General features: G+C 36.3%; 2 protein-coding genes across 3 annotated transcripts; one reads left to right on the top strand and one right to left on the bottom strand.

Annotated features, from left to right (window-relative positions):
- The first annotated feature begins 415 nt into the window (after window positions 1–415).
- Window positions 416–1468, top strand: LOC126721853 (uncharacterized). Its single transcript, XM_050424929.1, has one exon. The coding sequence runs from the start codon at window positions 416–418 to the stop codon at window positions 1466–1468; it is 1053 nt and encodes a 350-aa protein (XP_050280886.1).
- Window positions 1469–20108: 18640 nt separating this feature from the next.
- Window positions 20109–24375, bottom strand: LOC126721666 (uncharacterized). Of its 2 annotated transcripts, XM_050424716.1 has the most exons (9): window positions 24157–24373; window positions 23956–24036; window positions 23033–23122; window positions 22720–22886; window positions 21218–21287; window positions 20932–21011; window positions 20742–20804; window positions 20507–20583; window positions 20109–20396 (listed from the first exon to the last, which is right to left on the bottom strand). In XM_050424716.1, the coding sequence occupies exons 1-9, from the start codon at window positions 24232–24234 to the stop codon at window positions 20296–20298; spliced, it is 807 nt and encodes a 268-aa protein (XP_050280673.1). In that variant the 5' UTR covers window positions 24235–24373; the 3' UTR covers window positions 20109–20295. The 2 variants fall into 2 exon arrangements, with proteins under 2 accessions (XP_050280673.1, XP_050280674.1); XM_050424717.1 differs by lacking the exon at window positions 20109–20396 and having other exon boundaries at window positions 20718–20804; window positions 24157–24375.
- Between the last annotated feature and the right edge of the window lie 2279 nt (window positions 24376–26654).

The raw sequence follows: 26654 nt of genomic DNA on the forward strand, positions 1-26654 counted from the left end.
CAATAAGAAATTTAAGTACATGAAGTCAGACCTCGAGAGACTGGTTGTAATGTGTGTACACGATGCATGTCTGTGGTCAGTTCGAGCTATCTACAGCAAAAGGCACAAGCTGTGGATGATCACAACATGGAAGGGTCCCCACACTTACTCGTCACTCTAGGTGGATCATGATGGAAGGATGATGGATTCAAAGTTCATTGCCCTCACACTTGAGTCATACGTATGAGAAGACATTTCAAGAACAAAAGCAACCCTGCGTAGTCTTCTGCATGCGAAGCACAGCCATTAGGCGTCTCACTATAAGGTTTGGGATGCAAAATAGAAGGCAATTGCAGCCATCTACGGGGATTTCGATGAGTCATACGCAGAATTGCCTCGATTCCTGAAGGCGTTAAAAGATGCAGATCCAACCATAATGACACAGTTGAAGTGCGACCACCATGGTGTGCCAGGAACTTGCACATTTAACTGTGCCTTTTGGGCTTTTGGTCCATGTATTAAAGGGTTCAAGTATTACAGGCTGGTGATAAGCCTCGATGCAACGCACCCCTATGGCAAGCACAAGGGGAAGTTATTGATAGCAATGGCAACGGATGCTAACAACGAGGTTTATCCACTCGCGTTTGCCATTTTTGAAAGTGAGAGCAAGGAGACATGGGGATGGATCTTGGCTTGCCTGAAACGATTTGTTACGAACCAGACCAATCTTTGCATCATCTCTGACCAACATTCGGGGATAAAAACCTACTTTGATGACACAAGGATGACTTGGTTGCAGCCTCCCCAGGCCTATCACCGGTACTGCCTCCGCCATGTAGCTATCAATGTTAACACAAAATGGAAAACTCCGGACTTAAAGAACTTGGTATGGAAGGCAGCAAGTGCGAATCAAGTTAGAAAGTTTGAAGCCACACTAGAATTAATTCGAAATGTCAAACCGGCTACACACAGGTACCTCGAAGCTGAAAACAAAGAAAAGTGGACACTTGCACATGACGGAGGGCGTCGATATGGAGCAATGACAACCAACCTATCAGAGTGCTTTAATGGAGTAATGAAAGGTGCACGCAGCTTGCCAATAACGGCAATGGTGAGGTTCACCTTTCTCAAAGTGAACTCGTACTTTGTCGCTCGTTGTAATCTCACTCTAGATCAGTTGGAAGTGGGTCAAGAATGGTGCAAGTATGCCATGGACAAGTTCAAAAAAAATCAAGCGAAGGCAAAGGACCATATGGTGACACGGATGTGCACACAAGCGCGGTTATATCAAGTTGACACACCGGGTAATCCTCTAAGTAATGGGGGCGGACAACACACGCACAAGGTTGATCTTCAGGGTATGACATGCATATGTGGGAAATGGGAAGCGTACAAGATCCCGTGTTCACACGTAACAGCAATTTATGCTAAGTTTAAGAACGATGCGCAGCAGTTTATTGATCCTTGCTATAGCATGACTCATAGGTAACATAGCTACGAACTGGTATTCCAACCGTTGAAAGACAGATTAGCATGGCCAGATCCGGAAGAAACTAGAGTAGTGATGCCCAATCTGCAACTGATCCGGAACAAAGGTTGGCCAAAGTCCACAAGAATCCGCAATGAGATGGACGAGAATGATAGGGAGTTGCTGACCTCCCTATGGATCGAGAATGGACCCAAGTCAAGATGTGGGTTGTGTCGCCAAGAGGGGCACAACCGTAGAAGATGTCCTACTCGAAATGCGAAGTCAACAAGCGGTGGAGCTGCATCATAGGTAAAGGTCGTATATCTCCTACAACTTTTGTCATATAAATCGTTACATGACTGTTAACAACTTAGTAGTAGTTTCTTTGTTCTCTATTACCATAGTAAGTATTTGGACTAGCCATGAAACAAACATTGGTGTTCATGCATGGATAGGCAAATGAGGTTGTTCAATTGTTTTGTCACACTATTCGTCGTAAGTCATGAATCTTCGCATTGTTGTGGCTATGTTGCATGTTAATAACTTATATAGGTCCAGTGTACATAACATATTTAAACTGTTTATCGTAGGTACAGCAGCCAAGGTGGATGGGTGATAACGGACATACATAGCGCAGCCAAGATGATCCCTACCTCTTTAATTGGAAGCACCCGAACGACACCAGTTGAACAGGCACATGACAAGAAGACGATGTTAGATTGGTCATTTTTTTCTTAGAAGTTGATACTAAGTTCTATACTTATGTGGTCATGCACTTTGTTAGTGGCATTAATGTTATGTACTAGATGGGGTTTCACTAAGCCAGTCAAGCGAACAATTCAGTTACATGTAAATTTCCGTTATTGCAAGTAGTGGGGTTTCACTAGATGGGGTTTCACTAAGCTGTTTAGTATGATTTCCAACTTCTACAACTTGGTTGCATTCATATTTATAGGAGGGGCAATCTCAAAAGCAACAAGTGTGTTGCATGCAATGCACTTGTTGCTTCATGAACATTGTAATAAACATAACATAGCTAAAACTGAGCTGTAGCTGACAGCAGAAACGAGTAATATTAATAACTCGATACTATCAATGTCAAGTAATATGTAGTCATTTCTAAATCACCACAACCAGACAGTACTCGGTCTCCAAGAAAGCGAGATTTGAAGAATAACTCGATGTCAGTAAAGTCAAGTATTTCTGAAGAATTTTTGATCAGTCGAAACTGGGGTGCGACCCATCGAAAATGCATAAGTCCAGCCAAACTTGTCTGTATAAAGCGATTGTTATTCGATTGATATGTGACCCATCGAAAAAATTCATGAGTCCAGCCATGATTGTCTGTAAAAACCGATTATTATCGATTGGTATTGGATCGGTCACATGTATAGAACTTGGCTTTAGAGTTAGTGAGTTTTATTAAGTAACTCGATACTGTAGATATCGAGTAATATGTCGGGATTAAATCACCACAACCAGATAGTACTCGGTCTCCGAGAAAGCGAGTTTTAAAGAATAACTTGACGTTAGTAAAGTCAAGTATTTCTGAAGAATTTTTGATAAGTCGAAACTGGGGTGCGACCCATCGAAAATGCATAAGTCCAGCCAAACTTGTCTGTATAAAGCGATTGTTATTCGATTGGTGTTGGATCGGTCACATTTATAAAACTCGACTTTATATTTTGCGAGTATTATGATACTCGATAATGGGAAGATCGAGTTATGTGGATTCTCCTTATTTGGATAGGTCAGAGTTAACATAGCTGTTGTTGGATTGCTGCACTGGACTCCCCATGAAAGCAGCAGTTGATTGCTCTCGATTCCTCAAGCTCGAAAGCGACTTCCCAGGTTCCAAACATCGATCCTCAATTGTAGTAAGACTCTTTTACCCTTGCTTCCTATTCAAATTAATTGAAAATCCTGCATTAATCTCCCTGTAAAAGCTGAAATTTCGAACTATGCAAGTGTGCGGATTTTCATGATTTTGGGTGTTATGGTCTGAAATGGCTCATGGGTTTTTACATATGCATGTTGTTCATATGATTTGTAGCCTTTAATTACATAAACATAGCTGATTTGTACAGGCCCATTCAATTTAGGGTTCATGTTAATATGGAATTTGGGGATTTTCATGGGTGTGGGTGTTTTAACGTGAAATATGTAATGGGTTTTTTTGTATGGATGTTGTACACATGTTTTCTACCCTTTAATTGCGAAGAATGCATGATTTGTGAAAAATGAGAAATTAGGGTTCATGTCTTCATATTGGGAATTTGGGGATTTTGATTAATTGCTTCATTTGATCTAAACTGGTTCATAGGTTGTTATGTATGCATGTTGGCAACATGTTCTCTATTGTTTATATTCAAAATTTTCACATCTGGGTATGCATGTTGGTTCATTCGCCAATCTTGTTCTTTGTGGAATTTGGGGTTTTGTTGAATTTGGTATAATTGCCTAAAATTGACCACCGTGGTAAGTTTGATGGATGGTAGTGACTGGTTTTACACCCACTGCACAATGTACACTGTGGGTTCGCAAGTTTTTCAAATAACTTGACTGTATGGGTCAATTTTCATGTACATACAAAAAATTGATCATTTCAATGCATTTATTCATGCCCCAATTGTGCGTCACTCTCATATAGTCTTTTTGTCATGCATATGTACATTGTGTTTATGTGTCTCTAACGCAGTTCTAAATATTGGTTTTCTATTGTGCTTTCATTCCCACCTATAGATCCTAGTTATGGCTCCTAAGAAGTCTAAAACCATTAAAACCAAAGACAAAAGAGTGTCTGCCTCCTCATCTAAGCCTGCAATTGTGTTTAATTAAATAACGTGTCAAACAATTACAAACGAGCAAAGGTTTGAAAACGTAATTCAGTATAGGAATATTTGGTTGGAACGACAAATCAATCTAGAAGAATTACCTCTTGCTGTCCATAGGAATCTACAATGTAGGAACTAGTTGTCTCTATGTAAAGATTTACAACCCCCTCCAGTTGCCCTGATTAGAGAGTTCTATTCCAATCTCCATATTCGTTCTGATGATAAATTGGGTACTTGGATTCGAGGTCAAAGTTTTGTCATAACTAAGAATGATGTATCCAATGCTCTTAATGTGTGATGACTTTTATATTGAATGATCCTTTTCTTTCTTTTTTTCCTTCAACTGGAATGTGGATAAAGTAACCTCATTGATAACATATGCATATTTGAAGAAAAACTACAATCATTGAAATGATAACAGAAAGGAACCTACCTCATCAGATGCATTATCAATTAGTTATGCAATGGCTATACCAAAAAAATAAAAAGAGATCATAAAAGTAGATTAAACAGATACTAGCTTCTGAGCACGCGCGTGCACAGAGACTGTTCTATTTTTGTGGGTAAGGATTAATTTAAAGCATTGATTATTATTTGGGATTACTATATTTTCCCAAAAAAAAAGTACGGCATTGTCATGGAAAATTTTTTCACCGCACATAATACTCATCACACCCCTAGGTTTTTTTTTTTTTTTTTTTTTTTTTTATTGGAAAATGTAGTAATCCCAAATTACAATAAATGCTCTAAATTAACCCTTGCCCAAAAAATTGAAGAGACTCTGAGCACGCGCGTGCTCAAAGACTAGTTTATGGTTAAAATTAGATTAAATTTGCCGTACTCATACACATTTATACTTTTGGATGAACATTATATAGATTTATTTTAATAATTAATACCTATGTTTCCTGTTTCCTGTCACTGATTTGTTTTGTGTTTCCACTTCTCCATCCATATCCTTATATTTAGGGAAATTTAAAAGATTAAGGTGGGGAATTCGTGTGACCCTATCCTCATTTAAAAATTTATCAAAATAAGAAAAACTACACGTTTAAAAAAATCCCACTTATTACACATCCATAACAAAAGTGAAAAAGAGTTGAAATTTCAAATATACTTATTTCACGGTGAAGGAATCAATAATGTTTAGCCACTTACTACACACCGATAACAAAAGTTAAAAAGAAATTAAATTTCAAAGATATCAATTACCCTTAAAACTGAGAAAATGTACGTAACATTGTTTATGGATCAGTAAAGTAATAGTCGATAAAAGAGGAAATGTCACATAGAATTATACAAATGATAAATATAATTTATGTTACAAAAGAAATATGTTTACAACAATTTCTTAGATAACAACCACTTCATGTGAGGGTTAAATTGGGTAACATTATCCAATAGCTCAAATATATAATATAATAATACCCTCTAAAATAAAGTGGCATAAATTACATTTAAAAAAAATACTGTAAATTACATGTAAAAACTTGTTTACATAATACCCTCTAAATAAGAGTAGTGTAAATTACATTAGGAAAAAAGTAGCATAAATTACCACTTCAAGCAGCCTAATTCCCTTAAAATCCAACACCAAATTGGCCAATGATGCACACATTCGCTTCAGCCTACAATGCCTCCGTAAATTCCTTTAGATCCGGTCATAGAGTGTTTTTTTTTTCTTCTTCTTTTTTCTTTTTTCTTTTTTCTTTTTTTCTTTTTTTTTTTTTTTTTTTTGTTTAAATGAAATCAATTTTCAAATAAATTATCTATAATGAAAAATTTTCTAGAAACTCTTTTATGGTGAACATTTTAGAATATATACTAATATTAACTCTTCTTGAGCAATTTGATATTAAAATAGATGGAGTTAAACTGAAAAAGTTTTGGTCCATGGAAATATGAAAATCAAAATCTTTTTCTTTTACGGGACAGATAATTGTTTTTGCAAATAATTGGAGAATAACAAAATAGAAAGAAGTTTCCCCACGAGCAGTTTTCTAAATTGTGTCACTTTGAAAGGGTTTTTTGGTCTTACTTGTGAGGTGATATTTCCCCCAACAACAGTTGCAACCTGAAATATTTGCCTACAATGATTTACACATCATGCATTGAAAACCTATATGAGATACTCGAGAAAACAGTAATTCAGAAAACAGTGAGCACAACTAAATCTATCAATAAATCTATCAATCAAGAGATGTGGCATAAGAAGGAGGCCAGTTAAAAGAAAAGGGTACAGAACCAACAGTGAGCACAACTAAACTAATTACCAACTAATGAGAGGAAGTAATTTTGAAAAAGAGCATAAATAACTTCTTTAGCAAGCTTTATTTAAATGTAAAGAATCTAGAACAAAATCATGTTTTAGTTAGAATGTCAAATATATAATTGGTAGCTATTGGAACCAACTTGTTTAGCTCTACAATTAAATAGATAAAGTGCTCATTGCGAAGATCACCAACAACTTCGATAGGGTTTATCACATGGATTAAGTGCTCATTGCGAAGATCATCTGCAGAATTTACCATGATTAGTAGTGCAAAGATAGATTCCAAACTGCCATTGCACATTATTAGTATAACAAAAGGCTAACCTGATATAGTATTGGATTCATGTGAAGTGCTCCCAAAGATAGTATTCACACTATTTGGAATAAAATAAGTTGTCACCTCTTCTACCATCACATCCACAGGAACATCTAATAAGCTGTCAACTATAACTTCTTTGTCACATCTTTGGAGGATTTCATCATTCAATTGAGACAGCACCAGCGTATTTTCCACATTACCAAAATAATAATAGGAGCCTTCACTAATTGTTTGTTGATAATTCCCACAGTTTTTCCCGACTTCAATCTCTTAGTAGCACCATTTTTATCATGACATTCAAAGGTATAAATACCAAAACCATACTTCTCTAGGTACCTCAAATAGATTTCCATTGATGGTTTTACATTGAAGGGCAAAGGTACCAGGACCATACGAAATACAAACATCAAATAGATTGCCAGGATCCACTTCACTTCTACAACACATCTCTACTTGAGTTTGGATGCCTCTTTTTTTTTTTTTTTTAAATCAAACGCCTTTTTGACCTTCTAGCTCGTGCTTCATCCATAACTATCTCAAATAATATACTTGTTCCATAATTATCGAACCACTAACACAACATTACCGCTAACCACTCACCATATTTGTTAATTACTTGAAAATTTATTAGCTGGGAAAATACAAAGTTCTGGTAGTTTGTGAATACCATAAAAAACAAAAATGTTAAAAGCTCTAACGAAAAGCATATTAACAAGAAGTCATATAATTTACCAGTAATAATAACAATACTATCAGTAAAAAAGTAGCTAACCTTTTCCAAGAAAATAAGCAATTATTTATACATTATCAGGGTTAAATACTAACCATACTGCAATCACAATATAAACAGGGGAAAAAATTGACATTTGTTAACAAAATAAGCAGGTACTATGGAAAATCACAGCTAACTACTTGTCAGATGAGGCATAGGAATAATTGACCAATAATAATAACAACATAAACAATAAAAAATAATTGACCTTTGGTAAGGAAATAAGTAGTTAAAAAGCCTAGTTCATTGGCAACAGAGTTTTCCAATTTTATGACAATCTCCTGTGGGGGAAAAAAGCACATCAAATAAGGACATAAACTGTAAAAACATAGATGATGACCTTTGTTAAGACAATAAGCTGTTTAAAGACCCTTTATCATATAAGTTACCAAAAATGTACACACATAAAACAGAATATACTATTACGCAATCAAGGGAAGAAGAAGAAGTAGAACCAAATCTGTTTCAAAATTCAATTTCTAAAGCATGGGGAGACAGCCCTGTGTGTGCAATATAAACAAGTTTTTTGAAATATATCATGGAAATATTAATGCATTATCAGAACTCTCAATTTCAATTCAAACAATTCCCTAGTTTCCTCACAACTTGTTCTGAAACAGAAAATAAACATACAACATAAGTCATAGGAAAGAAAAAAATCATATAATTAAAGAATAAACATTCTTCACCAAAAGGAAGGAAAGCATAGGCAGATGAAAGAAATGAGTAATCAAACCTTAGGAATGGTTGGAATTCGTTTTGCATAGCATAAACCAGGAGCAGTAAAATTCGGAGTTTCCTTGCAACTTCCTATGAAACAGAAAATAAACATGCAACGTCAGTGATAGGAAAACAAAAAAAATTATACAATTGAACAATATAATTTTTTCACAAAAATGAACAAAAGTATAGGCAGATGAAAGAAAGAAGTAATTAAACCTTAGGAAGCATAAACCATGACCATTAAAATTGTCAGTTTCCTTGCAACTTGTTATGAAACGGAAAATAAACATGCAACATCAATCATAGGAAAACAATAAAATTATATAATTAGACAATAAAATTTTTTTGACAAAAAGGAAAGAAAGTATAGGCAGATGAAAGAAAGGAGTAATCAAACCTTAGGAATGGTTGGAATTTGTTTTGCAGAGCATAAACCAGGACCATTAAACTTGTAAAGAAAAGTAAAATCAGAATAGATGGAGAACCTCTTCCTATATAAGATAGATAAATAGCATTCATTGAAGAAGAGGGGAGCTGCATGTTAAGGTGGCTGAATTGGTGTGGTAACTGGGACCATGCACCGTTAGCTGAGTAGGAGAGGAATGATCTTGGGTTTTGATTATTGTAGAAGGGGAGGTGAACCTGAAAATACGCGGGTGTGGGGAAAAAAATAAAAATAAAAAGGAGCACAGCTAACTTTCACCTAACTTCTATATGAAAGTGATCGTAATTACAACTGATCCCAGTTAAATTTAGACAGATGGAGAAAATTAGACACTAATTTCATATTTAAATTGGTGTGGTCCCCACATGAATCTAGACACATGACATTGGTAACATTTATGACCCTGTTCATATAGTGTTTTTCTAGCCAGCATTGACATGACAAGCCCTAATAAGTTTCTATTGTAATGCTTGGACCATGAAATGAGGTTATAAATGCACCACAATAATGATCTTCTTTCTACCCCCACTAACTTCATAGATTGAGTAAGCTATGAGTCGCAACGACTCAATGTCAAATCGTAAAATGCGAAACAAGTTTGGATCTACTTCAACATGTGGATCATAAGAAGTTCCAGCAAATCAACAACTACAGACATACACAGACCACTATGGAGGGAAATGGGTCGAAAAGAAGAGAGATTTCGTTAATATGCCAATATACACGTACGAGAGTCTTGGAAGCGTCGAGCACATCATGGTCGGCAAACCCACAAAACTAAGTATAGATGCCACCGCAATAGAGTTCACCGTAGCAAAACCACCATGGTCAACCCTATATGAGAAGAGATGTGAGTTGGAGGTGTATTGTCGATGGCACAGGTTACGAGTTCCTAAGGCACGCTCAGTCAAGTTACCTAGAGATGAACTTGCCAACATACTTGCTCTTCTTGAACAAGAGAACAATCAAATGCAAAGGCGACTAGACCATTTTCACGCAATCCAAAAAGCTAGGAAGCATCTAAAGGGGAAGGCGCAAGAGTGAGCCATGAAGTCTATTAATGAAATTACTGCGTTAGATGATGAAAGAGATATTTCAGACTTCTCAAATTCAAGCAATGATGACTTCCAGAAATTTCTACCTACGAACATTAGACGTTGTTGTTAATGACTACACATTCTATGCAATACAAAATGTTGTTCTTAATGTCTAACAAATGATGATTATGTACGTTCAACTTTTGCAAATCTAAAGATTAACTGTTCATTAGTTTTGGCTAAATTTAAATGAAATCAGTTTCTCATTTTTTACCTGCTGTTCTTTGTTACTACATATGAAAATTTAAACTGAAAATTTCATACATTCTGAAAATACAGACTCATCCAAACCCCACACACCAACCACTCTTTCACAGAAAAACCATATGGCTCCTAAAGCAAGGACTTGCCGGAGTAGAGTGGGGCCCAACTGGGACCATCACCGTCGAGGTGTAAACACTCACATTTGTTTAAGATAATACTCCCTTCCACCATGCGTGACATGAAACTAGTAATGTATTACATTGCTATATCAGTATGTTGCAATGTTGTCAATGGATTGGCTAAGTGTATATGAATCACTTGCTCATTCTTTCCCTGTTGTTTTTTGTTGCTACATATGATTCTTGTGCTTGGTTGGACAATGTCCTCTGCTTAGATATGTTGATGTTTTCAATATTCTCTCTGTGTAATTTGAAATGTTACCCACATAACACTCATCACCCAACTTAGATTTATTGCACATTACTTGTAGGAAAATTTAATAGATTCAATACATACAAACTCATCCAAACCACACATACCAACCACACATATGATTCAATAATACGAATAATTCATATATATGACACCATGAGTCGTTGTATCATATACCCGTATCCGTGTATCTTAGTTTTGCTAGTGTACTACTTTATATAGATACATTACATACAGACTCATCCAAACTAGGCTAACCACTCATTCGCTCTTCCTCTATATGTACAAGAAAGTTTTTTCGTAACAAACTTTTGTCTGACTTCATGTTTTGTAGGCAAATCAGCTAAGGGATATGTTTGTATCATCTTCATCTAAGTCTATTATTTCTATCTGATGATCTTCCAATTTACAGTTCTTGTTGGGTGGATATTGAATCTTAGTGGTAGTCTTATCAAATATAAGAACATGGAAGCTTGAATTTCCTTCATATCTGAAGACTAAAAAATAACCATAACAGATAGAATGGTATTCAACGAAATCCTACCAACCATTACAAAACCAAATGTTATTATCAGCTTTCTTCAATCCCACTTGCCAAATACCACCATAGGGAGTAGTGAGTGTAGCTATGATGAATAGCTCAGTACTGTTGAACCCTGACCACAACTACCCATCCACACTCACGTGAAAATATAGAGCATCCCTTCAAAGTTTATGCATTAATTTTGGGGGTGAGCTGTCCACCATTTCTACTTATACACTTTGCAATGCTGCATGTGCTGCTCAATAGTGCTTCGCACTGTCGAACCCTGTCCAGTCATATCACCTACACGCACGTCAATACACAGATATGTATCCTTTTGCAATGCACCATTTTCAAGGATGCAAAGCATCCCTAAAAAGTTTATAATACATTTAACACAGCTCGGCACTATCTCGTTAAGTCATGTCAGATGAAGCATAGGAATGCTAAATAGTCTTCATGTGGACCCTATCCAGTCATATCACCTACACACACATCAATACACATATATGCATCCTTTTTGCAATGCACCATTTTCAAGGATGCAGAGCATTCCTGAAAAGTTTATGATACATTTAACATAGCTCGGCACTGTCTCGTCAAGTCATGTCAGATGAGGCACAAGAATGCTGAATAATATTCACGTGAACCCTATCCAGTCATATCACCTACACGCACATCAATACACAAATATGCATCCTTTTGCAATGCACCGTTTTCAAAGATGTAGAGCATCCCTGAAAAGTTTATGAAACATTTAACACAGCTCAGCACTGTCTCGTCAAGTCATGTCAGATGAAGCATAGGAATGTTGAATACTCTACACGTGAATAAACACACAACCTCCTTTGCAGTACACATCACCAGCCTTCTACTGTAGCACAAGCTATAGCAATATCAAATAGTTGCCTCAGCGAACCACATGCACCAACAGGTGTCACTGTATAGCCAAGTCATGTTCGTAGTTTTGCTTGTGCTCCTCAACACCTCACTGAACAATACAATGTCGAGTCATATCATCTTTATTCACATGAATACTTACCCTTACATATAGTCACATCCACGTGAATACTTGCCCTTGCAAAACTCCTATATAATGTCTCAGTCCCATTTACATCTACCCTTGCAAAACATCTACACATACCGAAGTCTCATATACATCTACCCTTGCAAAACATCTACACATACCGATTAGAAGTCACATTTTCCAATGTCAATGCGCAATTGGATGCTACCTTGTTTTCCAGATAACTATAGGAGGGAGAGAGATTCCGACAAGAGGGAATACTATGCTGGACAATGGCGGGAGTGGGACTTTCGCGTGAACGAGTCCAACGCTCTGCACGATGATCTCGTGCAACTCGGAGCGCCTCTTGTCGACCGTGTCTCGCTCACACTGTCACAGCAAAACATGCACCAATATGAGCGTGCAGTGACAAAAATAAAAATAAAAAATGAAAAATAAAAGAGAATAATCTGATGATACTCTGTAGGTCTAGGTATCACATGCTACAGCTAGCAAAAGAGTTGGCCACCGCAATGAACAGGCAACTCACTCCGATGGAACGTAACAATGTCCTCAACTACAAGGACTACCTGTCAGAGTGAATGCCTATATGGTATGTGTGTTATGTCTAGGGTTAAGTTAATAATGTTAGTAGCGTTAGTGTTCAATATGCAATGCATGCATATTGGTGACATCATGTAAGTTATTTTAAGTTTTCTGTGTTATGTTGTAGATGCTTATTGAAAAACATCATGTGTGGGAATATTTAACTTTTATGCTTTCTGTGGGAATAAACTAGATTACGAATAACGTGCATGCTCCTCACAATCAATAATAAGATTTACATAGTACAAATGCAACAACAGTGACACACATACATTTAAAACATAGTTAAGCAAAATAGTTAAACAACAAAGTCTAATTACACCACGATACGATTACTCTTCATCTGACATCTCCACGTCTGACTGATAAATAGGATCAACAAGAACTGATTGCATGAATTGTGCATGCTCGTACCACCCTCCCTCCACTGACTCTCGAATCTCGACTTGGGTCCGATATCGATTAAGACGTATCTTATTCGATTATTTTCTTCTCTTATGTGGTTCAATACTTTACGAAGTTCGTCGATCGTGTCTCTGGGCATCTGCGATGCGAGTTGCCGAGGCACTGGTAACTTAAAACCAACCAACTCATCATAAAACATTTGCTGTTCACGAAATAACCAAGCCCACTCTTGTCTCATGGCATTGTGAACGTAAGCACTATTTCACAGATTTGGATTAATTGGATAGCTAAACTCATCTTCCAATACCCAGCAACAACCCATAGCAATGAACACATCGTGAGGCCTATAGAGTTGTGGGTTGTCAGAACCAGACATTGACACTGAATACAATAACATCAAATAATCAAGTTAACAGTGTGCATCAACTGTTGGTAAATAATGTAATGCTGCATAAGATGGTACACGACAAAGACATTCATAAATTTGTGTACTATTACATGCTAAAAATGAAATACTAACACTCAAATTTGAACATAAACATTAGACGTTATTGTTAATGTCTACACGTTGTGTGCAATACAAAATGTTGTTCTTAATGTCTGACCAATGATGAGTATGTACATTCAACTTTTGCAAATCTAAAGATTAACTATTTATTAGTTTTAGCAAATCTAAAGATTTTCATTTTTTGTCAATGAAATTTACACCAGCAAAGACCTAATATAACCCAATGTACACACATAACACTCATCACCGTTTCTATAGCTTATTGTACATTTTTTGTAACATCAAACAACACCAAACAACTAATATAACCCTAATCTACTCACATAACACTCATTCAAGAAAATACCAAAGCACAAGTAATAGAACCTATTAAATGAAAATTTTTCTCTAACAAAAACATACATTATGGTTGATAAACTTTTATAATATCTACAACTACGTTTACCTACACAATAAAATTCTCTATGTATTTCAAAGAAGAAAATAAGTTTCTCACCTGAGATGATAGAGAGATAACACCAACTTCTGACAGAAAATTCTTAAAATGAGGAGAATATTTGAAAATGATGAGGAGAATTGCATGAGAAGCAGATATAGCATTAATAACTCGATTTCCCACTCTTCGGGTTCAACTTCAAGTGCAAATAACTAATGTGAAATGGCGTCAGAATAGCAGAATAACTCGATTATACCAGAGCATAGTAACATTAATAACTCGATTTTCAATTGATCGGGTTCACTGTAACTCGGTTTCCCCATTGCTGAGTTACAAACAGTAATGTGGAAATATTTTATTGCTCAAAAGCTAGGCTAGACTACCAGTGTGGCAGGAACCTGCCCAGAATTCGGCTTCATAATAGGTGAGTTATTTAAGTAACTCGATTATACGGTAATCGAGTATCGAAACAGGGGCAAGCCCCTATATAGTTTCGAAACAGGGGCATAATGCCAAATATTTTGCCCAAAAGGGGCAAAAGGCCAGAATCCTCGGCTATTGAAATTGATATCTTACTGTTATATACAATAGTAGATTGTGTAGGGGAAAAATATGGAGCTTTTTAGACGGTAAAGATATCAAAAAAGTGTTTTCATAATCCAAATACAAGTGTCATTGCAGATTTGGACTTTCTTGTCTGAATTTTTGAAGCTTTAAAGGCCGAAGAGATTTTAAAATAATTTTAAAGATTATAATTTCATACTCAGTTTCCGTTTGAAGATAATTATTTTTATTTGATCCAATGTTATGAAATAGAATTATGAATTAAATATATTTGATGACAAAAATCGATGGTAATTTACTCAAGATTGGCTTCATATCACACAAGACATGTTAATCAGCATAGTAAAACAACAATTTGAAATGGATGCTATTAGGGATGATTTTGAGTTTGAGGGAGTTAATCTACCGAGCCCAACTATTAGGGAGTTGGTTGGAGACTTGGATAAGTCTTGGGGAAATTCCAAAGAATGGATGCTACAATTGCGTGATGGTAGGCAATTAGTGATCCCATTGTCTTTGTATTGATCTCCAGATTGTATGTCAGTCTGCTCTAGTTTGGAGGTGAGTGTGTACCAAGTAATGTGTCTATTACTAATGCAGGGCAGAGGTTTAGTTGGACAGATGAGGATGTTGGGCTCGTAGAGTCTTTGTCTGTGGTTCCCGGGACAGAGAATGAGATGTGGGAATTTGATGAAAGGTTGAGGTGTTGTGAGAGAGGTGATGAGCTATTAGTTGTGGTACCTTTGGTCACTGAAGGTCCGTTGGAGTTGGTGTCCAGTCAAGTGAAGGAGATTGGGTGTAAGGACAGTGTGGATAATTGTCAACTATCACAATGGGTAACTAATAGGATAAAGGCTTTTAAGAAATCTGTGGGCACTTCGTTGGAAGGTTTTGAGGAGCAGATTACGGGATTGTTATTAGCCATAAAGGCTAGAAAGAAAGATAAACAGAAACTTGTGGTGGGTGAACAGACGAAGTTGGTCAAGTCAAGTCAGAAAGGTCAGTGGGAGTTGAAAAATTTGTTGTCTTCTTTGAATGTTGAGTATAATCCAAATAAAGCAAGGAGTGCAAGTTCTGAGTGGGCTGTTGTGCCTTATCAATGAATGTGAAGATTATTTCTTGCAATGTTAGGGGGTTGAATGAGCAGGATAACAGGCACAGGGTGAGAAATCTGATTAGGAAATGAGGGCCAGATGTGAATTGTCTTCAAGAAACCAAAATGGGGCTAATTAATAGAGCGGTGATTCGTAGTTTGTGGGGTGGCCAACATGTTGATTGGTCTTATTTAGGTAGTTGTGGAGCTTCTGGTGGGGTGTTAGTGATGTGGGATACTCGGGTAGTGAATAAAATGGAGGAAGCAGTAGGGAGATTTTCGGTTTCTTGTAAGTTTACAAGTGTGTCAGATCAGTTTGTTTGGGCGTTTACTGGTGTTTATGGTCCTAATCTACTCCGAGACAGGAGGTTTTTATGGGAAGAACTTTGTGGCTTGAATAGATGGTGGAGCGTTCCATGTGGGTGGTGACTTTAACGTGGTTTGGTTCCCTTCCAAACGATTGGGGTCTAATTCTTTCACTACTGCTATGCGGGAGTTTTCCAATTTTATTTCGAAGCAGGGTCTAATTGATTTGCCATTGCAAGGGGGTACTTTTACTTGGTCAAATGATAGAGAAGTTGCCTCAAAGACTAGGCTGGATAGGTTTTTGTTCTCTGCAGATTGGGAGGATAAGTTTCCAATAGTTTCACAAAGACGGATGTCTAGGTTGTGCTCAGATCATTTCCCAATTGTCCTTGAGGGTGGCTCTTCTCAGAGAGGGTGTATGCCATTTAGATTTGAGAATATGTGGCTTAAGGATGAAGGTTTTGTGGATAGGGTTCGGTCTTGGTAGGATTCCTACCAGGTTCATGGTGCACCGAGTTTTATTCTGGCCAATAAATTAAAGCTCCTTAAAAATGATTTGAAAAAATGAAATGTGGAGGTGTTTGGTCATGTTGAAGCTCGGATTAAAAAATTGTGGAAGGATCTTAGTGTTCTAGAGAACATGGAGAAGAGTCGGGGATTATCAGCAGAGGAAAGGGGGGAAATGGGAAGAATTCATGATGAGTTAGGAAAAGAAACTTTGTTGGAAGAAATATGTTGGAGGCAGAAATCTAGAGTTCTTTGTGTTAGGGAAGGAGACTGGAATACTAAATTTTTCCACCATATAGCTAACTCTCACAAGAGGGTTAATTCTATTGATAGGCTTATGGTGGGTGGGTGCTGTCTTCGGACCCAGCTGCTATAGCAGACTGTATCTCTCAGTTTTATAGGCAACTTTACTTTGAGGAGGTGGCTCACAAACTTGTCTTAGATGATGTGGATTTTTCTAGCATCTCGGTGGAAGATGCAAGTTGGCTAGATAGGCCTTTTGAGGAAGAAGAGGTGTTTGAGGTGATCCATGAGTGTAATGGTGATAAGGCACCTGGTCCGAATGGCTTTTCCATGGCATTTTTCCAATCTTGTTGGGGTGTTTTGAAATCTGAAATGATGGTTGTATTCCACAATTTCCATACTCAGGCGGTGTTGGAGAAAAGTCTTAATGCTTCGTTCCTTGCCCTTATTCTTAAGAAAGTGGATGCTATGGAGGTCAAGGATTTTCAGCCTATCAGCTTAGTTGGTGGGATTTATAAGATTATTTCTAAGGTGTTGGCTAATCGGCTTCGTAGGGTGGCCCATGTGCTTATTTCGGATTTACAAAATGCTTTTGTGAAGGGTAGACAGATTTTGGATTCCATCTTGATTGCTTCTGAATGTATTGATAGTAGATTGAAGTCAGGAGTTCCGAGTGTGCTATGTAAATTGGATGTGGAGAAGGCGTATGATCATGTGAGTTGGGATTTTTTGATGTATATGTTGTAGTGCTGTGGTTTCTCAGAGAAATGGAGAAAATGGATAAGGTATTGCATTTCAACTATAAAGTTTTCCATCCTGATCAACGGTAGCCCAACTGATTTCTTTGAAAGTTCTAGGGGGCTTCGGCAAGGGGATCCTTTATCTCCATTGTTGTTTGATATTGTGATGGAGGCATTAAGTCGTATGTTGGATATGGCTGCCTCCGCTAGGGAATTCTCAGGCTTTTCTATGGGTAGTACGGCTGGTCAATCAGTGATGGTGTCTCACCTTTTATTTGCAGATGACACTCTGATTTTTTGTGATGCTAAACCTTCTCAGATTGCTAATTTGAGGGTGATTCTTGCTAGATTGGAGGAGGTGTCAAGGCTTCATATTAATTTGGGGAAATCCAAGTTGGTACTTTTTGGTGGGTCTGTTGGGGTGTGGGCAATCTTCTCTACCCTTGAAATATTTGGGCCTTCCATTAGGTGCAAAATTTAAGGACTTATCTGTTTGGAATCCTATCCTAGAGAGAATGGAGAGGAAATTAGCAGGTTGGAAGAGAATGTATTTATCTAAAGGGGGTAAGGTGACACTCATTAAAAACTCACTATCTTCTTTACCTACATACTTTTTTTCCCTTCTTCCTTTACCAAGTAAGGTGGCTAAACGTATGGAGAAATTACAGAGATATTTTTTGTGGAATGGGATTGGAGGTGAACCTAAAATTCATTTACTTAATTGGGCCAAGGTTTGTAGGCCTTTGCAGGTTGGGGGGTTGGGTATTAGACAGTTGGGTACCTTTAATTCTGCTTTACTAGGTAAATGGTTGTGGAGGTATGGCTCGGAGACTAATGCTTTATGGAGGAGGGTTATAGAGGCTAAATATGGGAACATTTGGGGTGGTTGGTGTACGAAGCAAGTGACAAGTCCTTATGGGATCAACTTGTGGAGATACATTAGAAGTGGCTGGTTGAACTTCTTTAAACTTCTTGTTTATGATGTAGGGGACGGTACTAGAGTGAAATTTTGGAAGCATGTGTGGTGTGGGGATTGTACCCTCCAAGAGGCCTTTCTGGAGCTTTACTTTCTTAGTAGGTCAGAGGATTCCTCAGTGGCTGAAGTTATGGGTTGGTCAGCTGGGAGATTTCACTGGAATGTGCAATTTCGTCGTCCACCACAAGATTGGGAAGAAGAAGCCTTTGATCGGTTTATGGAGTTCGTATATTCTTCGTCAGTGCGGGGGTTTGGCCTAGATAAAGTTTGTTGGAAGCCTACAAGGAATAGAGGTTTTGAGGTTAGAAGTTATTATAGTTCCTTCTATCCTCCTAATCTTGTTTCCTTTCCATGGAAAATGATATGGCAATCGAAGGTTCCACCAAGGGTAGCTTTCTTTTCTTGGTCTGCTTCCTTAGGTAAGATCTTAACAACAGATAACTTTCGTAAAAGGCAAGTGATAGTGCTTGACTGGTGCTATATGTGTACGAGGTGTGGGGAGTCGGTGGATCATCTTCTACTTCATTGTTCCATAGCTTGGGAGTTGTGGTCTTTGGTTTTCTGCTTGTTTGGTATTCAATGGGTTATGCCTCATACTGTTCTTGAGTTGTTTAAGGCTTAGCAAGGAAAGTTTGCACGACATAGTCACATTGATGTTTGGAAATTAGTGCCTCACTGCTTGATTTGGTGCATTTGGCGTGAAAGGAATGCTAGAAGCTTTGAGGGTTGTAAACGCTCTTTGCTGGAGATTAAATCCTTTTTCTTACGTACTCTCTTTGAATGGAGTGTGATTTTTCCTCATTTTTTTTGTTCTTCCTTTTCTATTTTTCTTGACCGTTGTTCTTTTGTTTCTTGATTTGTGCCCCCATGGTACATCCCCAATATACTCGGTTTGGCAATTTTTTATTATTAATAATACTCTTACATTATTTATCAAAAAAAAAAAAAAAGAATGTCCAAACGCTTCGTGTGATAAAAACAAAATGGGTATATTTTCTTTTCTTTTTTTACTAAATAACTAAATGCGTATATGAATTATGTGGTATTGGGTAAATTAAATTTAGTTTAACCAGTAAAGTTTTTTATCATCAAATAAAATTTTTGGATTTGAAACTTGCCTACACCAAAAAAATAAAATAAAAGAAAATAACCCGTACATATGCACGGTACAATTATACATATATATGGATCCAAATTATACTCTCTTTTATTTTTTATTTTTTAATTTCTTTTGTATATGTACACGAGTTTACTCTTTCAAATTTTTTTTTTTTATTGGGCTTTTTATGATTTATTTATATTAGAATCTTCGTCTTTTGCACCTCATTAACTCTTCTAGAACAAAAATTTTAAAAACTTACATAGGATACATGGCACAAAATTAGACAACAATTGGAATCCAATTTAGAACATAATTGGATTTTCTCTCAACTTTGCCTATACCTATATATATATATATATATATATATATATTAGCTTATTACATGGCATGCATGCTACATGACATTGGTGACTTCATATTACAATTCCCTCATAGGACCATGAATCAGTTGAATGACCAGAACCAAAATCCACTAACATTCCCCCACCCCCCCGCCCCCCTTTTTTTGGCTGAATAAAATCCACTAACCTTTAGTACATAAATCCTGCTAACCTCTCTAATCAAAGTTCCTTTATTGTGGATTCAAATAGCTCTAACCAACAGTTCCTCAAGATAGAAAGGAGAGAATTTCTGAATTTATTTGTTGCATACCTTGAGTGATACAGTAAGATTTTCATTCATCTATGTGAAATTGATAATCAATAATTCAATAGGACACAATATAGTGAGAGACAGCTATTTCAGCTTCTTGCTGAAGTCAGAGAGCTCAAGAAGATGAATCCTTGGAATGGTAGCCGCTTCCTCTCTCTCTTTCTGAGTGTTGTACCCCCAATCCCCTGCTCCAGGTAATCCAGCTTAGCATTTTAACCCCCCCAACAATTTTACCAAAATAATTCACAATATAGAAACCATTCATGGGATACTGATCACAGGAGAGAGAGAGTACCTAGATATAAATTCCACCCATCTAGTTCAGGCTCCTTAATGACATTCTTTAAGGTTGCAAGTCGATCTTCCACAAAGCTGGTTAAAATAGAGTGGGATTGATTTCAGATCAGTTGAACATTTGCAGACAAATAGCAATGAGGTGCTCAAGTATATAAGCAATATAATTATTACAATCGAAAACTGCATTTCATGTGTTTTATTTAACAGACCATTTAAGCAGCAAAATATCTTACTGCAGTCTCAGTCCTTGGTGCTCTGGTTTCTTTTGAAGCTGCTTCAGCACTTCTACCTTGGGACTGGAAAGAGTATTTAGTATACCAGGGAAGGGAAAAAGATGAAATCAAAAAAGGACATAAAAACCTGTCCAAGCGTCAAAGAAATACAAACAATTTCCTAAGCCATAGAAAGAAAACTCTTACTAACCCAGTTCCAAGGCCATATATTCTTTCAGGCGGTATTGTCACTCCTGCAAGCTCTTGCAGTAAAGCATCTGCAAATCGGCTCTGAAATAGGAAAGAGAGAGTGGTAGATGACACATGAAAAAAATTTTTGCATTTTCTAAGAATGAAACTTGCAAGTTTATGTCTTGACAAATAGGAAGGTCAATCCAAACAGAAATATGAGGCATTGGAATGGCTCTAATGCCAAAAGTAGTGTCTCCCTTATCAAAAAATAAATAAAGAAAGGAAGAAAAAGAAATATACCATACCTGTTTTGTGGTCACTATATACAACCTTGAGCTTGCAAATTTCAATGCATCAGGAACACCTGGATATAATCTGGAGAAACGCATCAAAAGATCAATTTTGGGGATCTCTTTTGCCAAGAGTAGTAAATATTTATGTGACATGGTTTATAATATGAAAATTTGGTGCAGACTACTAGAACTCCATTAGGCTTTACAGTTCTAATCCACTTTCTAAAATTTAGCAAGCGTATGCTAGGCTCAGCTTGTCATGGCTTCACTTCTATGTAAGGATGAAATTTACTAAAACAGAAACAGTTTTACATGCTAGCCTCTGAGTACACAGGAAGTATATTACGACAGTCTAGTAAAATCAGCAAAACAAGCACAAATCCAAAAATTCAACCAACAAGGAAAAGGAAAGACCACTCATCATGAACATCCAATCATACAAAGATTGCAAGAAAAATCGTTTCATGTCCAGAATGGAATGTTCCTAACCCTGAAAAATGCGATGATTTTGCTCTCTCCAAACAGTCCACATGAGACATAGTGGGATAGCCCCCCATATAACCACAGCTCAACGACACCTGAAACCCTTTCCAACATTCCAGCAACTCCCCCACTAGTTTTGGCATCACCCAAGAAACACCAAACAAGCATAATACAAAAGAACATAAGCTAGTCGCATAGGTGAAATGTGATTCACAGATTCCTCACAACACAAATATTCCTCCTTTTCAAATTATCCAATGTAAAAATCTTCCCCTTAGCTGCAGAATGAAGAAAGAAAGAAAGGGGTGCGACATGAGGACTTCCCAGTAGGTCACCCATCCTAGTACTACTCACACCCCCAACACACTTAACTGCACTTGGCATCACTATCATATACTAGTAGCCAAACATAGTTACATGAAATGATCTAATTTGATATAACAAAAGCCAGCATAAACTTGCATGCATATAATGATATTTCATTAGTATTCATTTTCTGCATTATTAAAAATAAAATAAATAAACTACAAAAAGGAAAACTTATCTCAATAAACTCATAGAAGAGATGCCAATTATCCAACTTGCATACATTTCCAACCATAATCAGTATGCTTCATTTCTTTAAAAGACATTGCTAAAGTTGTAGATTATCCCCTGAATGCAACTTCCAATAACCTCATAAAGCATGCCAACACCACTAGCATAAAAGCCAAAATGGTTCAAAACACAAACTTGGAAAGCTCTGTCAAAAAATGCCTATGATCCAACAGATGCGTATATTCAAGTATAGTCAGTATGCCTCATTTCTAAAAAGAATTGCCTCCTTGTACAATATCTCCACAACTTTTTTCAAAAAGTTTAAACAGCTCCTATAAAGTCTTCAAAAAAATTGGGGCGGGGGGGGGGGGGGGGGGGGGGGGGCGGCGCTATAAATTGAATTTATGTTTACTTAATATCATATAAAAGGTACCATATCTCTATTGCTTTACTTTTTGTGCATCATGTGTTACATGATTGATCGCATCTCTTACCTATTTGCACTAACCCAAGTTGCCAAGTCCTTCTCCATCCATTCATCCCTGACCTTTCCGAAAAGATCTACTAGATCATCTCTATTCTCAGCCCATTCTTCCATAATAACAGGTTTTAACTTTGACCAGTTCTCCAATATACCCTCAACTGTGAGTCCCTCTGCAACCTAGCAGATAGAAGCATGATCATCATACCCAGTCTAAGATATTTGCAGACTGGCGCTAATGTAATCAATAATAAATCGGAAATGATAACATGAGTTTCCATATGCAATGAATAATTCATGTCAGAATTGAGTGGATATATACTCACCGTGGACTTCTGGATGGAAGGTATTCTCATCTCCAATAATAACCTCACAAGTAAGAGGTTTTCATATCCAGTTTCCACTACAGGTCGCACCTGCCATGGTATAAGACATGACTCAATTTGGACATCACAATTATTGGATTTTTCATCTTTTCCATTTCAAAAAATAAAAAATAAAAATTAATAGTACTAGCCTCTTGTTATTAAAGAAGTTTCCATAATTACAAACACAAATTGATGAGTATGTCCTATTCTTCAAAGTATGCCAATTGAGCACTTATATACAAGACCATGATGTGAAGCACTGATAAAAAGCTTCTTAAAATTGATGATAAAAACTTCCACAACACATAGTTAACTGTCAAAACATGTGTGAGGAAGTATTCATTTTCTTTATTCAAAGTGATAGTGTAGCAGAGAAAAACAGAAAACCATTGATTAAACTCTGGGTCTCACCTAGGAATTGTTCAGGAAATCAATTTGGCAATCACTGAACAAAGAGGATAGAGATAGAAATCTTTGTTTAAAGTAAGAAAATGATTGCCAGACATCAAAGCTAATTACCTGGGTGAAATACAAAGTTTTATCAATGATTTTCTTGATTTTTTTTTTTTTAACTACTTTGTTACTGTCCAAAATAACATAAATGAATAAAACTAAAAAGACAAAGAAGAGTTTCAATTGAAGCAGTTCATAAGTTTGGGACTGACCCAATTGTGGAATCAAAGAATTAACTTTATTTATTCTTTAAAACCGAAACACCCACTTAAAAAAATAATAAAAATAAATAAATAAATAAAAACTCAAATTCTAGTAGAATTAGATAATTTAAAGTTTCTTTTATTTTTATTTTTCCAGCTAAATAATGCATGGATATAAATTAAAAGTACAAAAAAAAAACAATAAAAGCAAAGGAGCTCACTCACTTTATACATTTGATCAACAATCCAATCCTCCGTGGTTGAATCCACGCCGTCAAATAAAGCAGGCCATCTAACTCTAGCAGCCTACAAGCATTCAAAAAAAAAAAAAAAAAACATAAGTAACTAAAAAAAAGTACATGGTCAAAATTATCTGATTTCTCAGAAAATAAACAAAGAATTTATGAGAGAGAGAGAGCTCTGGACCTTGACAGCAGAGAGAGAGCTCTCTCCGCAGCTATCGCAGAGAACTCCATCGAAGTCTAAGGCATACAGATCCTCCATTATTTCTTCTTCTTCTTGCAATTTGTTTTTTCTTCTTTCTTTTTTCTTTTTTCTTTTGGTTGAGATAAAGTAATTTTGATTACCCGCCACCGACCCAAACAGTGCTCATTCCGTGTCGCCTACTTCTCTAGCCTCTTCCGTTTGCGAAGACGACAGGTAGCACTAGGCTTTGGATTTTTAGCTATGAAATATTCAAATTTCAAATATCACTATCGGTATCACTATTATTTTCATTTTTTTTTTATCTGATTTTTTATTCAAGTATAAGAAATTTTATCAATTGAATTAACTGGAACTAGGAGTGGCAAAATCAATCTAAACCTATTTGACCACCCAAACCCGCCCACTTAAATGAGACCCAAACCCACTCAATTATTAATTAGGTTAAATGGGTATTAACTCAATTAAACCCAATTAACATTAATGTTTATTGAGTTTTAATTGTGTATCCAATTCGACCCAATTATGATCCAACTATTATTTCTACAAATCACCCAACTCTAAAATGCCCCAAAACCACTAAAATTACCAAAATACCCCTTCAACTTAAAAAATGACCAAAATAACACCTAAACTTAAAAATGACCAAAATACCCCTAAAACCTATAAAGAAAAAGACCAAAATACCCCCTTAAACCTAAAAAAAGACCAAAATACTCTCAAAACCTAAAAATTACCAAAATAACCCCAAAACCTACAAAATGACCAAAATACCCCCAAAACCCAAAAAATGACCAAAATATCCCCCAAATCCTAAAAATTGCCAAAATACCCACAAAACCTATAAATTACAAAAATAACCCCAAAATCTACAAAATGACCAAAATACCCTCGAAACCCAAAAAAAATGACCCAAATACCCCCAAAACCTAAAAATGACCAAAATACCCCCCGAAACCCCAAAAAATGACCAAAATATCCCCTGAAACCCAAAAATTACCAAAATACCCTCGAAACCCAAAAAATTACCAAAATATCCCTGAAACCTAAAAATTACCAAAATACCCCTGAAATCCAAAAAATTACCAAAATACCCCGGAAACCTAAAAATTACCAAAATTCCTCTAAAACCTAAAAAATTAGCCAAAATAACCCCAAAGCCTAAAAAATGACCAAAATAACCCCAAAACCTAAAAAATGACCAAAATACCCCCAAAACCTTAAAAATGACAAAAATAACCTCGAAACCTAAAAAATGACCAAAATAACCCCGAAGCCTAAAAATTGACCAAAATAGTCTAGAAACCTAAAAATGACCAAAAATCAGTCTGAAACCATATTGTAATTGAATTCATTATCACATGATATGATTCAATAATGATTTTATTTTCATATTTTTGTTGGCTTAATTCCATATTAAATCTACTTTAATTTTCACGTATTTTTGGAATTACATTATAATTGGGTAAAGCACTCCTCGGTTATTGTGGCTAATTGAAGAGCTTTGCTCCCGCAAGATATTTGCATGGATATGGACATGTGGCAAAAGAAGAGCAAACTTCTTATACGCAATTTGTGACTTGCTTAAGGGACAAAATTCCAACTCCTCAATTGATATGACAGTAACCACCACAACCACAACAGCAAAGTTGAAGACGTAGTGTGAGTCTTGACTTACCCTGATCTGATAGTTAATTGATATGACAGTAACCACCACAACCACAACAGCAAAGTTGAAGACGTAGTTCACACTAAAGCTGAGTTCCACCAATTTCGTGAAGAGAGACAGCAAATTGTGGGCGAAATCCTACAAGGAATTGTTACTCTTATTGCTAGGAAATTATCTCACAACAACAATGATCAATATATTCATAGACACACTAACTACAAGAAAAATCCATTTTGATGGATTTTATTAATTTGGAAGAGTATTTTAATTTTTGGAAAATTTGTGATGAAAAAAAAGTATAGCTTGAATCTAGTAAATTGGACAATGAAGTAGAGGAATGGTCGGAAGACATTCAAATTGACTGAAAGCATCGAGGTAAGCATCTAATTGACTCTTGGAAAAGAATGAAAAGGGTATTAATTGATTTATGGTTTCCTAATGACTATTATGATATACTAGATTACACAAGTATTGATTATAAATTTATATATTCATATGAAAAGCAATATGTCCAAAACATGAAAGGTCAACCACAAAACCAAATTTATCATAGCGAAGTCTATGTATCAAGAAAAGACGAGTTTGAAAGTTGACAAGAAGCAGCCAGTTTCTAAAGAAAATTTTGAAGTGGTTAAAAAAGATCAAGAATTGCAACAAGTTGTTAAATTGAAGCTTGAAGATATCACTTGTCAAAAAATTTGATGAAGAGATATAAATAAAGAAGGTTGAGTTGATTGTGGATAATGACAGAAATCAAGATAAGGTAATTATCGAGAATATTGCAAAAGATCCAATTGAGGTCAAATATGAG

Source organism: Quercus robur, chromosome 4 (assembly GCF_932294415.1).
Source record: "Quercus robur chromosome 4, dhQueRobu3.1, whole genome shotgun sequence".
Taxonomy (NCBI): Eukaryota; Viridiplantae; Streptophyta; class Magnoliopsida; order Fagales; family Fagaceae; genus Quercus; species Quercus robur.

Excerpts from the sequence above, each read along its gene's own strand:
- LOC126721853 (XM_050424929.1), top strand. The coding sequence starts at position 416 with ATGACACAGTTGAAGTGCGACCACCATGGTGTGCCAGGAACTTGCACA.
- LOC126721666 (XM_050424716.1), bottom strand. The coding sequence starts at position 24,234 with ATGGAGGATCTGTATGCCTTAGACTTCGATGGAGTTCTCTGCGATAGC. Across the intron at positions 24,037-24,156 it reads GCTCTCTCTCTGCTGTCAAG|GCTGCTAGAGTTAGATGGCC; the intron begins GTCCAGAGCTCT and ends GAATGCTTGTAG. Across the intron at positions 21,288-22,719 it reads ACTTGGGTTAGTGCAAATAG|ATTATATCCAGGTGTTCCTG; the intron begins GTAAGAGATGCG and ends GCGTTTCTCCAG.